This window comes from Equus asinus, chromosome 5 (assembly GCF_041296235.1).
Source record: "Equus asinus isolate D_3611 breed Donkey chromosome 5, EquAss-T2T_v2, whole genome shotgun sequence".
NCBI classification, from domain to species: Eukaryota; Metazoa; Chordata; class Mammalia; order Perissodactyla; family Equidae; genus Equus; species Equus asinus.
In genome coordinates this window covers 3,704,703-3,719,676 of record NC_091794.1, presented here as the reverse complement: position 1 = coordinate 3,719,676, position 14,974 = coordinate 3,704,703, and the positions used below count along the sequence as shown (strand labels likewise).

The 14,974-nt window shown below is 41.9% G+C and overlaps 1 protein-coding gene across 1 annotated transcript; it reads right to left on the bottom strand.

The window, feature by feature from the left end:
- Window positions 1-6,506: 6,506 nt before the first annotated feature.
- LOC106824246 (soma ferritin-like) lies at window positions 6,507-11,132 on the bottom strand. The gene is made up of 4 exons (XM_070508525.1): window positions 11,016-11,132; window positions 8,878-9,021; window positions 7,781-7,906; window positions 6,507-6,659 (listed from the first exon to the last, which is right to left on the bottom strand). Exons 1-4 carry the CDS (start codon window positions 11,130-11,132, stop codon window positions 6,507-6,509), a joined length of 540 nt encoding a protein of 179 aa, XP_070364626.1.
- Between the last annotated feature and the right edge of the window lie 3,842 nt (window positions 11,133-14,974).

The window sequence follows — 14,974 nt, the reverse complement described above, 5'->3', positions numbered from 1 at the left end:
CAGGCCACGTTGAGGCGGCGTCCCACATCCCACAACTAGAAGGACCTGCAACTAAGATATACAACTGTGTACAGGGGGATTTGGGGAGATAAAGGAGAAAAAGAAAATACTGGCAACAGTTGTTAGCTCAGGTGCCAATGTTTAAAAAAAAAAAAAAAGGCACTCTGTGATCTGCCCCTATACCATTGAAATGCCGTGTTCCACTTTCCCATCCTACTGAACTCTGAGTCATCCACCCAAGTCCAGATCAGAAGCTTTTTTATGCTGCATTCCCCCTATCCCGGCGCAAATGGCCATTCTTTCTCTGTGTTCTTCTCTGCCTCGTATAGGCTCTTACTGGTGCATTGACCAAACTGAATTCTAATTATTTACATATATATGTGTTCTCTATTAGATTGTGCACATCCTGATGGCAAGGCCCATTCAATTTTGTACTCCCAGCATCTAAGTTAAGTCCATGAGAAATAGAAGGTGCTTGATAAGTACTTGTTTAACTGAGCTGATTTAGTATGACTGAAGAGGTGCAAAATCTAGCAATTTTGCTTTCTGATGTTTAAGAAACTCTCTCTGCAGTTATTTTAAGAAATTTATTTTCTGCTGGTAATATCACATTGCTAGGAATTAAACAGAGACACAGAGAAATTATTTGCAAAGGCAAACTTGCTCTTGTATCTTTCAGGACTAAGGTGAATACAATGATAATGGTAACAATAATGTCTGTGGACACCAGCAAACCTCTGAGCAGGGACCCAGGAGTCCTCTCTCGAATGTTAACAGGCAGGATGCTGGAGGGTCTTCAGTGTCTGTGTGTTGCCCAGTAGTAGATTGCATTTGTGATATTCCCCCTAATCAGGCTCAGTTCTGCCCCACAGAGGACAAAAGCAGAGAATAAAGTTATTCTATGATATCCTTTTCTAACAGATTTTTTTTTTTTTTTTTAAAGATTGGCACCTGAGCTGACAACCGTTGCCAATCTTTTTTTTTTCCTCTGCTTTTTTTCTCCCCGAATCCCCCCGGTACAGAGTTGTGTATTTTAGTTGTGGGTCCCTCTAGTTGTGGCATGTGGGACGCTGCCTCAGTGTAGCTGGACCAGCGGTGCCGTGTCCGTGCCCAGGATCTGAACCAGTGAAATCCTGGGCTGCTGAAGGGGAGCGCATGAACTTAACCACTCTGCCCCAGGGCCGGCCCCTCTAACAGTTTTAAACATTGGCTTTTCACAGTCACCAGGGAAATGCAAATGAAAACTACACTATACACCCACTAGAATAGCCAAAATTAAAATGTTCATAGTTTCCACTGCTCCATGTCAAAGCACTCCTCGTTTGTTAATAATTGTGCTTCCTTTCTCCTCCTTTTCCTCTAATGGCCTCTACATAGATGCCATGCCAGTTCTCTCTCTCCACCCTCCTTCTTTCGTATTTCTCATTGTCATTTGGGGATTTCCGGATCATCTATTTGCAAGAGTATCCTGTAGGTGAGAAGGGGCCAGAAGAGCAATCCAGTCTAAGTGATTTTGATGTTTTTCTAATACAGTATCTCTCCTTTCTGTAGTTACAAAACCAACTGGCTTCCTCTAATCTAGTGTCTTCATGATTCTTTGTGAAGTCTTGCCTTTTTGCATTTATGGACCTAATGGTTCCAGCCCAGTCCTATTCCTGAACCCTCGTTAGCAGACAAAGGATATGGTTTCTGCATCCAGAGATATTGCTCATTACTCAGAGATAATTTAGGAAACAAACATTTTAGTGTGTGTGCTTTATGATATCTACAGTACCGGGCTCCCTCTCCTCCACGCTCTTCCTTTGTGTATCCTGGATGTTAACTGTTTTTGGCATCTGAAGTCAGCAGTTTTAGTTCATGAAGCCACAGCAGAGCTGTAGGTGTTTCTGAGAAGAAAAGGATGCCCAGAAGAGTCCTAGAAGTGACAGTTGTCAGAAATCGATAGTAAATATTCACTCCCCAAAGCATGGGGCCCCCTCATCAGTGAGAACTGCTGTGATCAAAGAGGGCAGTGTGCGATGGGAGAGTTGGAGGCAGAAGGTTTAGAATGCGCTTGGGTGAGGAGTAACATAGAGGTGGCAGGTTCAAGAAAATAGTCGTTCTAAAAGAGAGGGGGTATAGGAAACGGGAGTTAGGAGCTGATGCAGGAGCCCTGTGAACCAAGTTAAGATCTGAAATTGAGGCGCGGCTTGGTGCCGGAAGCGGCATTTATTACAGCAGTTGAAGACGGAGCTCTCGAGCTGAGAAACTGGGAAAGCTGGCCCCTCCCTCACTTCAAAATGTCCTCCTTCTAACTGAGAAAAATCCTGCTCGTTCTAATGTGACCAGCAAAGTAATTCTGCACCTACAACGTCCAAGAAAGCTAAACAAAAGGGCAAAAAAAAAAGAACTGAAAATAGATTCAAAACTTCCCCGCAGACTAAGAAGACTCGCTAGAACAATACTGCCCCGGAGCAGCGGAGAACGGTAACACAGCATCCCAACATGAATAAAGGAGGGAAAATCGTAAAGCAATTGCACTCAGAAAGGAAGACAATAAAATAATAACTAGGAGAACTCGGGGAAGACACGGCCAACAAAGGGAAGGTGATGGTCCGTCAATAGGAGCATGTGAAATGGTAACTAGTAAAATTCAGGACAGAAATAGAAGAAACAGAAAGAATCATTTCATAAATAAAGACTAAATTATGAAGAGCAAAAGGGGAAATGAATACTACAGAAGGCACGACAGGACACAGAGTATACACATGGGAAAAGTGAGGAAAGTGAAAGAGAAATAAGCAGAAAGGTTTTTTTAAAAGGAGAGAGACAATGAAAGTTCTAAAAGATAGGCAAAAGTGATCCAAAATATAAATAATGGGAGTTCTTCCAGTTGGAGAAATACCGAAAGAGTGGAGTTAAGCAAACATTAGAAAATGTTCTGAAATAAGGCTTGAATTTGTATGTTAAAAGACACGTTCAAGACATGAGAAAACTGTCCCAGAATGATCAATACTGAGACATATCCTACAAACACATATCCCAGCAACTCTAGACCTATCCTACTAACACTAGTAGCAAACTTTGGGCATCTGGGCAAGAACATTGTGTCATTTCTAAGGGAAAGAAAACCAAGTTAGTGCAACTCAATCAGTTCGAACAGAAATGGAACAATACCGGTCAGACACTTAAGGAAAGCAAGTTTGAGCCGACTCAGGGAATACTGTCCTCGTTACACCTTACTGAAGCATCTCCTAGAGAATAAAATTCACCCACCCAAAAGATGATCAGGGAGACCTCAGCAAAAGGACTGGGGGTGAACATTGAACATATCTAACAATAGAACTAGGACTAAAACAAGAATGTAAGGGTCACCAAATAAAGTGTAAATATGAACATTGTATTTACATAAACTTTCATGATGAAGGCTGTTATTTTAAAAATTACAGTTCTGTGATATTTTTTATTCTAGTGTTTGTCTTTATAATTAGACTTTTATATAACACCCTCAGGACCTCCTTTCTTCAGACGGTATCTATTGATTCCTACTGTAAGCATCAAGTGAATTAGCTTGTAGCTCCTTCCTCCTCTCTTTTCTCCATAGCTTTCCCTACCCAATTTTAGTCAACAATATCATCGTTTGTTATGGGCTAAATTGTGTCCTCCCAAAATTCATGAGGTAGGTATATGCTTAGTTTTACAGGAAAATGCCATCTCCTTTTCCAGAATGGTTGCACCACTTTACGTTCCCACCAACGGTGTATGAGAGCTTCAGTTGTTTCGACAACTTGCCAGCATATGGTGTTGACAGTCATTGTAAATTTAGCCATTCTGACGAGTACGTAGTGAGTGGTATCCCAACGTGGTTTTGGTTTGTGTTTCCCAATGACTAATGATGTCAAGCAAGTTTTCTGTATGTTCCCATTTCCCACCCCCCCCCATGATTGAAGCTTATTCTTTAATACTAAATTGTCCAAACCCTCAAAATCCTATTGGGATTATGACCAAAATTGCTTATACATTGATTTGGGAGGTGTCACAATTTTCCTATTTGGTCTTTCTCTCCTCCTTCCGTTACTCAAAGCTTTTGTCTCAGGAAGCATTTTTATTTTATTTCATATAGGTTCCAAGCTAGTGTTGTTAGGATTATTCCTAGATGTTTTATGTATTTATGGGTATTATAAACAAGATATCTTTTTAAAAAGTTTTCTCTGTTTATTGATACTACCTAGGAAAGATTGATTTGTAGATGTTTATTCTGTATCCTGCAACATTATTGAACTTTCTTGTAAGTTACAATAGTTCATCAGGTCTAGTTATAATCATATCACATTGATTAAGTCTTTTTCAAACATATATATCTTCTTTTCCTTCTGCTTTTTTATTGTACTATCCAGAACAGTGGTTCTCAAGCTGGGTGATTTTGCCTCCCAAGAGACATTTAGCAATTTCTGGAATCCGTTTTGATTGTCATAACTGGAGGAGGTACTATCTAGTAGGTAGAAGCCAAGGATGCTGCTAGACATCTTACAACGCATAGGACAACTCCCCACAACAAAGAGTCGTCTGGCTCAAAATGTCAATGGTGCTGAGGTTGAGAAACCCTGCTTGAGGACTTCCAGAGAAGCACTGAGCAGTGCTGAGGAGAAAGCAAGCTTGTTTTACGCCTCACTTTAATGTGAAAGTCTAACATATTAATAAGTATAAAATTGGATATAAATTAGCAATTATGAAGTGGGAATTTATTCAAGCATGTTTTCTTAACCAGTTAATTCTCCAGTGGTGACAAGCTCACCATGACAGTGATTCTCAAGGATGAGTTGTAGAAAAGGCATGAAGAGGTAGGTAAAGAAGTCAACTACGTGGCTGACTGGGGCATGCCCCTCCTCACTACAGTTACTTAAAGTGCTGCACAAGGTTAGTTAGCGTCAGCCAGGCTCCATTGGACCTGCATAGAGAAGACTGTGCCCTTATATTTTGCTATTAAAACAATGACATTGTTCCCAGAGAAGGTCTTCTTTGGGTTGTAGTCTTCTGTGAGCTTAACGTATGTCTGAATAGGTCTATTTTGCTATAACTGTTATTAATTTTTCCCCTCAGCTTTCTGAAGATGTTTTTTCCATTTTCTCTTTCATCTAATATTAACGAGAAATCTGTTAATGTCAGTTTTCATTCTTTCTAAGTGATGTCTTTCATGGGGAGCTGTTTCATCCTTGATGCTCTAAAATTTCGCAATGGTTCTTTCTCAATTTCTCTCTCCTCCTGGAGCTCTAGGTAGATCTCTCATTGGAACTCCATGTCTTAACATTTTAAATACCGTTTCTTTATTCCTTTGCCTGAGAATTTCTTAGCCACTTCTAGATCACTTGTTTGACTAGCTGTGTTTAAATATTTAGCCCATTTGCTAACCTGAAGTTTTTCCAAGATACCTGATTCCTTCTTATGACCACTTTCTCTTGTTTCAAAAAACATCCTCTGTTCTGCGTAAAATTAAAAGCTTTACGATGGTCTCAGTTTCAGTGGTCTGTTTTCTTATTGTAGGTGCTTCTGTTATGTATTGGCTTTCCTCAAGTTTGGGAGGTGGCTCTGTTACACAAACTAACAGAACACAGAGTCTGAGCAGGTGCTGCTCCACATACTGTATATATTTACTTAGTCCTCTTGTTAACCTTATGAACTAAGTACTATTAACTCCACTTTACCCATGACTAAACTGAGTCACTGAGTGAGGTCAAAACTTCCAGGCCATGGAGCTGGTAAGTTTTGGATCCAGGACACAACCCTACAGAGCATCTGATCTTCCCAGGCGGTACTGCCCACACGAGGCCCTGGGGTCTGACCCAAGTTTGCATGCTCATTGTTTGCTCTGGAAAACAACTACCCCAATAGCTGCTGGTTGGCCCACGATGGAGGGGTAGGGGCGTCCACATGCTTGTCTGCAGCCTCTTGGTTGTCTGTGTCCTCCTGCTCCCTAGGCTGATGAAAGGGCATCTGGGTTGCAGCTGCCTGTCCACTGTATCTCTTTCAGGTGGAAGTCACACTTTCTAGACCGAGAGCTTTCATTTTCAAGTTTATCTTTGCATTTAATCGGAATAAAACCCTACTATTTTGTAAACTTAAAATATGTGCATGAGTTGTAGGGGAGGGGTGTATTAGTGAGACCTAAGGTTTACTACTTAATTTCTACTATATCCACGTGGACTGAACCTACCAAATCCTGACTCTGCATCTGGGCATGGCTGGGACCGTGGGAGCAGGCTTTTTGGTTTTTAAAGTCTGACACACCCACCGTGCCTCAGGAAGCTTTCACCAAACTTACATTGATGGAGCTAACCCTCCTGGTGCTCCAACAGCAATCTCTTTACACATAATTATAATGCAAAACAGCTTTATTTGTATGCAAAACAATGATTAGGATACTAGACGAAAAGGCAGGCCATCTTCTGTCAGACAGAGAAGAGAAGATTCTTAAGTAGCTGACGTTGGGTCGTACTACCACAGGAAGACCCCTGTGCTGTCCTCAGGCATTAAGCCTCTTTGGCCGAGGCTTCGGGAGTCTTTTCAGATGGATTTTCCTTCTGGGCCAGCTTTTCTAATTCCTTCTGATAGCCAACCTGGTTTTCCAGATAGCGTATGTTTCTCTTTTGTTTATCCAGAAACTTTCCCAGGAAGCGTGAGAGCTACAGAAATAAAACAGGGAAGGGCTCATTAAGGATCTTGTCTGCAACAGGAGGCAATCTAAGATCTCACTACCCAAATTGTGGCCCACGAACCAGCAGTCCTGGGAGCTTGTCAGAAACGCAGACTCTCAAGTCCTGCAGCAGACCTACTAAATCAGGATCTGCATTTTAAGAAGGGCCTGGGCGATTCATATGCATACTGAAGTTCAAGGAGCACTGATTCAAGACTCCAGGTGAATACACATATCCACTTTCAGTGAGTATGAGCATTAGGGCATCTCATCAAAAGTACATAATTTAAGTAATAAGCTACTACTGCAATGGTTTCCACCCTGTTGATTTGAATCACATGGAGGTTGAGTAGGCGCCCAGACCCCATTCCCAAAAACTTAGATTGAAGTGCTCTGGCATAATGCTCAGGCATCTATACCTGTTCAGAGCTCCTCAATGAGTCCAATACGCATCTACAGTTGATAACTTTTGTACTAGGGCATTTTCTTCACTTTGACTTTCTGAGAAGCAAGGGGGTTGGTGAGAAAGAAGTTACCACTGCAAGGGAGAGTGTTCGCCATTAACCAGGAAGACTTCAGAGAATTCTATAGGATACTACGTCACTGGTAACACTCACTTTTGCAGGGACAGTCTAGGACTGTGGTTCTCAAAGTGTAACCCCTGGCTAGCAGCATCATCACCAGTGAGCTTGTTAGAAATGCAAATTCTCGGCCACCACATCAAACCAATTGAGTTAGAACTCAAACTGGGGGCGGGGCCCAGCAGGTTGTTTCAGTAAGCCCTCCAGGTGATTCTGCTGCCCGTGAAAATGTGAGCACTTCTGGTCTAGGAGATTTACAAGCCACCAACAGAAGTTATTTGATTATCCAGAGTGCACTATTCCTGGAAAGTCTTCTCTACCTTGTGTTGAGTTACGTTCCTCCTTACCAGGGCACCTACTCCTCCCACCTCTAACCTTCTCCCAGAAATAAGTTCCTACACTTCATGGCGGGGGGTCGTGGAATCAAGCACCTGGTGGATGATCTAATGCCTTGGACCCATTTCTCAGAAGCAAGTCATAATCCAGAAGTGGAAGATGACCCTGCTTTCAGAACCAGTGAACTACTTACATCAGTTTCATGATTCTCAGAAGCCAAGGTCTTCAGGTCTTGCAGGAGATTGTTTAATGTGTTCTCCAACTCCAGAGCAGACTCCAGAGCTTGGAGTCCAGTTCCCCAGTTGTCTATATCAGGCCTCTGTTGGAGAGGAACAGGAGAGTCACTTTCCCACCTCAGGCACAGTTTTATTTCTTCCTGTTTCCTGTGTAGGATTATGATTAGGTTTGCAGAGGCCAATAGTTTCCAAGCTTTGTGGCACAATGGAATCAGTGGAGAGTCTTAAAAATACTGATGTCTGGCTTTCAACTGCAGACATTCTGACCTAATTGGCACGGATGCAAGCTCAGCATCAGGATTTTTAAATGCTCCCCAGATGACTTTAATGTGCCACAAAGCATGGGTACACTAGCACAGTTGTATGCACTATTCTATTAGATTTGGAATTTCACGGTCATCGTTCAGTTCTGTTACAACTAGACGTTCAGTTTCTCTTTATAAAGCTGGAGTAAAAAGAACCTCTCAGATAAGTAGGGATGTTGCTAGATGTAATACCCCCAACTAAGGTTCAGATTGCTCTTTTGGAGTGTCTATCCCAGCAAAAGAGTTTTACTGCGTTGAAGAGACAGCCATATTAAATACTTGGACGTGCTCCGAATTAGACCAAAGCTCTGGTATAAGGATGCTCACAGCTCTGGGAAGAGGCCATTAGAGCAGTGCTTCTCAAAGTCTGCAGAGCATTGGAATCATCTGGAGAGCTTGTGAAGGGACAGCTCCCGGGGCCCCACCCCTGGAGAATCAGATTCAGTTAGTCTGGGTGGGGTCCATGAATTTGTGTTTCTAACGAGTTCTCAGGTGATGCTAGTTTTGCTGGTCCAGAGACCACACTTTGTGTGGCTCATTGAGAGAAGCCAAACAGGCACTTAGTGGCTAAGATTTACTCAAAATGAGATGAAGAGGCTACAAAGAAGACACAAGCTTGGCCTCAAAGTCAGTTGCTATAATCCCCTGTAGGAACATGAGTAACCTAACAAGTTAGGTAGCAACTAATAATTCAGCTCTCTAGACCCAGCGAAGTCCCCGTGGAGGTCACCGTAAAGTTCCATAGTCACCTGGATCACGGGAAGGCAGATTTTACTCTCATGTTTCCTTAGATATTTTAGGAACTGCCTTGCGTGTGCCCTCTTCACCTCAGCCTGGTCCTCGAAGAATGTGGCAAAAGGAGGTTCTTTGGTCTCTCCATCGTAATAACAGGCCTGGAACGGGGTGAGAATGGGGGGACTGGAGTGAGAAAAGCTGATTTTCGTGACTGGAAATCTCATGGAAACTCACTCTGTTGTCACTGTGGTTGTCCTAAAGAGGACTTCTTTGTTCAGTCTTGGGTCCTTAGGTTGTCCTTTGACTTCCAGAAGGCCCTGCTGTCTTCTTGAACCCGGGTTACCCCAGAGAAGCTGCCCAGGTTCTAACACACTGGCGCCTAATCTCCAGCTATTATGGCCTCTTTAAGGGCCAGATTTGTGAACCTCACGTGCTAGCTCTTATGTCCAGTAATTATGGAGACACCTGGCAGAAGCCCAGCATAAATTGTGACATTTTAAAGTCAATCTATTTCATCAATCCTAACATCTACATTAACTCTAAAATAGCATATGGATGCAAAATTACTTATTCAGTCTGCCATCAGTGTTTGATGCCCATATAGTTTTGGGAACTCACGAGCAAGAGCTGTGATTCTCCCTATCATAGCCCATAGGTTACAATCACAGCTCTAAATCATTGAGCCACAGAGCAGCAAAATCCTGGCCTCTAAGTTGCTGTTTCATCTCGTCTCAAACCACAAACATGGCCATAACCTCCGTTACTAAGGACATAGAAGATACAGCATCGCCCAGATCCCCCACAGTGGCTCAGGAACCCATACTGACCATAGATAAATAAGCATCACTGACATGCAGCTCATAAGATACTATATGATTAATAGCGACCCTACATTCTTCAGAGAGAAGGCTGCAGACCTGGGCTGCCATCTCAGCTTCAAGAAAAATCAGGCATAAGAGGGCTACCCACTGAAGTCAGGGACTTCTTAAATACTAGTGGGCATATGGCCAGCTCACTTCCATCCAGCTGAAGACAAGATGAAATTCCATCCAGCTGAGATTAACAGCTACTAATCTGCCAATGAGGACATTGTTTCTACATGAAAGAACCAATCTGACCAGAGAAAAAGCTGAAAAAAAAGCCAATCCTCCTAATTATCCAGGCTGTGTTCCTTCTTCTCTCTCACGTTCTCTCTGACTGTGATTTGAGAAGGCTGATATATTTCCGGAATAGGGAAGTGTTAACAGAGTAGATGTACTACCTTTCCTTGTTCTCGTTCTTCCGTAACTCTTTATGGTACCTCATGCTAGGTCCTATGGGGAATCTAAGCAGAGTGACTAAAACACATTCTTTCCCTTGTAAAGGACATATCCCCCACCCCATAGGCCTCAACACATATAACGGCTCTTAAGACAGGACACAATGGGAGTTCTGAAAGGTCAAAGTATGTTTAGCTGAGGGCGTCAGGGCAGACTTCATTGATAAATTGGCCTTGGAAGGTGGGTAAGAATGCAGAGAAACGGATATGGAGGAGAGCCTTCTACCTGGAAAATAGGCACACCCAGGCTGCAGGGACCAGATGTAGTAGTGGTTCCTCCAAAATACAGTGAGACTTCTCCAGTCGGGAACCTTTGGCTCCTTCCTCAAATTGTGTCTGGAAAGTCTCTACCTGGCCCAGCATCCTCCTTCTTTACTTACCCTCCTCTGGGGTAGAGATTATTGTACTTATTTTGGTGTTCCCACAGCCCATAATCCAGTGTTTTGTAAATAATAGGTGCTGAATCAGCATCTATTAAGTAAAAATGTATTTTATGTGAGCAGCCAGGTAAGACTTCCCCATAAGTCTGGTGTATTCTTACTTTGAACACAAGCCACGTCTGGTTGACTGAAGTGGAACTGGCAGGTCACCAAAGTCTATCTCGACGAGGAAGCAAGGAGTGAGGGCGCTTCCTGAGGGAGAGCTCATCCCAAGAGAAGGAGCCCAGGATCCCAAGTTTGGCTCAGTCACAAAGATAAGATCATCAAAGGGAAGGGATCATTATGAAAAGTCCTGTTATTTGTCACTTTTGTTTCCTGACTCAAAACTGCTCTTGTCCTCAGTTGAATTCATGCCTTAGTCCCAAGTGGGCATTTGAGTCCGTGCTTCTCAAACCGTAATCTGCATGTGAATCTCCTGGGGCTCTGGTTCAGATGCAGACTCTCCTTCATGGGGCCTGAGGTTCTGCCTTTCTAATGATTCCGCCAAATGCTGCTGGTTCATGGACCACATTTTGGGTAGCATGGGTTTAAGTACGTTCCTAAAGAGCCATCTCAGTAAGAATTCTGCAAGACATGGGGCACAATGGCACTTGGGGAACCCTCTGCTAGGAAAGGAGAATGGGCCGCCGCCGCTTCTCATGCACCCCTGCATGGCCTGGCCCGGCAGAGCTCCCCGGACCTCCACGGCAGCATCCTGGGGAGGCGGTGCTGGGCCCTTCACGATATCTAGCCGGTGAAAGTTAGAGCCGGGAGAGGAAAGAAAATGGTAGCTGACGAGATAGTTAACTGATGAGATAGTTCATTGGTTTTACTTATAGGATGTGTAAAATGTTACCTGCACCCCCAGAGGAATTTGGGGAACTTTTGAGAAGATTAGGGTCCTATATGAGCAGGTGGGGACAAGTGCCCACAAAGTCTGGATTATTACTGTTAATATGACCCCATCTACAAGATAGTAAATCTAGAAGATAAAGATTTTATTTAGTGGGGGATAATATGAGTTTGGATATTTCTGGATGATCTATAAGATCTTTTCATGTAAATATTCCATGATTCTATCATCCCTCTTGGCCAAAACACAGAACTGGATACATATGAAGAAAATGTTCCTGTTCTTGTGGGTTACATATTACTAAGAAATATTGCTATCTAATCACTTAAAAACAACCTCACCAACATATAGAAAAAGGAGAGGAAGGAAACGCACCATCAGCATCAGTAACCGTGTTAGTGTGGGAGCTTAACAGGGGATTTTTTTCTTTTTTCTATTTTCCATATTTTTCAAACTTTTATAATAATATATACGTACAGTCATATATTTTCATTTTGAAAAAGGTACCTAACAGACATCTTTCTAGAGAATTAGTACAATGCCTTTCCCCAAGGGAAGCTCCACATACGTATTTATGAACATACTGTTGTTTTCGAATTACAAATGTAATGCATGATCATTATAAAGTATCCCAAAATTAAAGAAATACGTAATGTACAAAGTGAAAGCCCATGGGTAACGCTTTAGTTCCAACACATTTTTAAATCTAATTTGATCTTATTATGATGGATAACAATGGATGATCCATTATTATGATTTGGTCCACTGTTAAATTTTGGTAACCCAATGAACTGACTTTTGAATTATGGGATGTGATCAGACTGGCTATGTAACATCCATGCACCCTCTCCCCTGGAATGTGCTGGAAACACAAAGACACCTTTTTTTTTTTTTTTTAAATTATACAACCCCTCTTAAAAATATTTTTAGCCTAATCTGAACTTTCTGTCCTTACATGTTATTTCACCTCCTCGTCTCTCTAATGATTAAGGAAGAAATGAGGGGTTCTCTTTGGGACTTAATTCTAACCAAGAAATTCTTTTTGTTTGTTTTTTGCAGTTTTGTTGAGAAATAATTGACATACATCATTGTATAACTTTAAGGCGTGCAGCAGCACGATGGTTTGATTTACATGTATGGTGAAATGATCACAATAGGTTCAGCTAGCTTCTGTCATTTTATAGAAATACAATAAAAAGAAAAGAAAGAATAAAAAAATAAAGAAAAAAAAATTTTCTCCTTGTGATGCAAACTCTTAGGATTAGCTCTCTTAACAACTTTCCTCAACATCCCACAGCAGCGTTAGCCATGGTCATCATTTTGCCCATTAGATCCCCAGTACTTATTCATCTGTAACTGGAAGTCTGTACCTTTTGACCATCTTCCCCAATTACCCCCACCCCCCTTCCTCTGGTCACCACAAGTCTGATTTCTTTTTCTATCAGGTTTTTTTTTTTTTCTTTTTTAGATTCCACATATAAGTGAGATCATCCAGTATTTGTCTTTCTCTAACCAAGAAATTCTTATCTTTAAAAATAAAATACTTTAGTAGAGCATGTATTATTCTCTTTGTCACGTTCTCTGTGCACATTTCCCCTGTTAGTTTAAAGCTTCATGAGGAAGGGGCCTAAGTCTTAGTCATCATTATATCTCCCAGAGCATTTAACACAGGGCCTGGCCCATAGAAAGCACCCAGTAAAGTATATTGATCTGAATAATTTGAAAGTAAAAAGGAACCTGAAGGTTTAAAGTTGTTGGTTGTCAAGGAAGAAACAATGGGCAGAACCAGATGAGTACTTTGCACTCTGGAAAAACAGGTTTCAAAAGTTCCCCAAATTTATGGAGTAGGGAGAAGGCAAAGAATACCATCTTAAGAGTTTTTAAAACAGAACACAGCATTTAACACAGTACTGGGCACTGAATGTGTCCTTTAAAAATGTTTATGGATGGAAGAGTGAAAGAACGAAGTAATTTATCTAGATAGCTCAATTCCTAGCCTTAAAAGCTAGGAAAGTCACACATGATTCTGGTGAGAAAGAGAGAGGAGGCATCTCCAGAAATGCACGTGCCTGCACATGTGTCCTGCAGTCTCTTCCTCCAGACTTACTGTGGCCATCATATCCTTCAGAATACGGTTCTGACTTTTACGTTCTGGGTTAGGTATCTCACCTTCGTGCTCCTTGGTTACAGTAATTCCTTCCACACCTTTGTAACTGCTTGCTTACCTGTACACCGTCTCTACTAGTTAATGAGCTCCTTGAAGGCACTCACAGCATCGTGACTTGGTATCACCATCCTCTAGCCAGACTAGGTCATCAACAGATACCCATTCCGTACGAACAAAGTAGATGGTCAAACATTTAAAGGGCAAACACAAAAACATGGGAGACAAATACATGAGAGGAATGAAAATGTAAAAGAAATATCAGGAAAAACCAACTTTCATGTGTGTTGGGGGTTATGAATATATTTATATTTTAAAGCTAAGGCCAACGATAAGCATTTTTGGGGAGAGAAGTACATGGTGGGTTTAGGAGAAGGGGTTGTTGACCAAGAAGAACAAGATGGGGAGAGAGAGACTCACTCATGGGACAAAAAGTCCAGTGTTAGCCAAAGATAGAGAGAAAGCAGAATATCTGAAGTTGTGTACCAAAGAGAAATGTGTAAATGAGCCACATTTCCAATATTAAGAGAGCAATACACGTGGAGCAGCAGGGAAGCAGGAAGCAATGGGGAAATCCAAGTCGAGTAGGGAATAAGAGTGCCTGGGCGGTTTGAATTGGGGCTCAGGTCCAGGTCTAGGGAAACCCCATTCTGTGGTTGAAATAATGACTTCTAGAAGTGACTGAGGATGCACTATGGATAATATTTACTGAAGATTGGAGAGAAATGCAAAATACAACTAAAAACTTTTATACCTTGGTGGAAAGATGCAGAAGTTTGTACTACATGATAGCATGGTCAGACTAATTGGCTTCTGGAAATCAGTGGTGGCCATTTGTTGGATTGGGAACACCTTAGCGCATATCTCAGGCGGTATGTTACAAGGCATTCTACTCAACTGCATCTTCTTTTCCTTTGATCTTTTCTAAGTCAACAATTTGGATGAATAGAGGTTTACACTTTAATCAAGTTTACAGTGTCACAAATCTGGAAGGAATAATTAGCACGCATAACGACAGACCAAGGGCCAACACAACTCAGCAGTTGAATTCAAATTGGCTGAGGCAACATGATGAAATGTAACTAACGATGAGTTTAAAATCCTATATTTCAGTTCAATAAATCAATAACCCATAAACAGAAGGATGGAGATCTTTTTAAACAGTAGTTCATATGAAGAAGACAATTTTTCACATGCACCAATTTTTAGTTGACTAAATGTTGACTATGACCAAAGAGTTGACGGAAAAACAAATGTAGTTCACCCTTTTTCCCCTCAGGCAGATGAAGCCTTGCTTCATTGAATGATTGGCCTGTACCATCGCCATGGCCACTGTGTGCAGACAAGAGAGGGTGCT

Excerpts from the sequence above, each read along its gene's own strand:
- LOC106824246 (XM_070508525.1), bottom strand. The coding sequence starts at position 11,132 with ATGTGGTCCATGAACCAGCAGCATTTGGCGGAATCATTAGAAAGGCAG. Across the intron at positions 9,022-11,015 it reads AGATTCACATGCAGATTACG|GCCTGTTATTACGATGGAGA; the intron begins GTTTGAGAAGCA and ends ACCCCGTTCCAG. Across the intron at positions 7,907-8,877 it reads TCTGCCTTCCCGTGATCCAG|AGGCCTGATATAGACAACTG; the intron begins GTGACTATGGAA and ends CCTCTCCAACAG.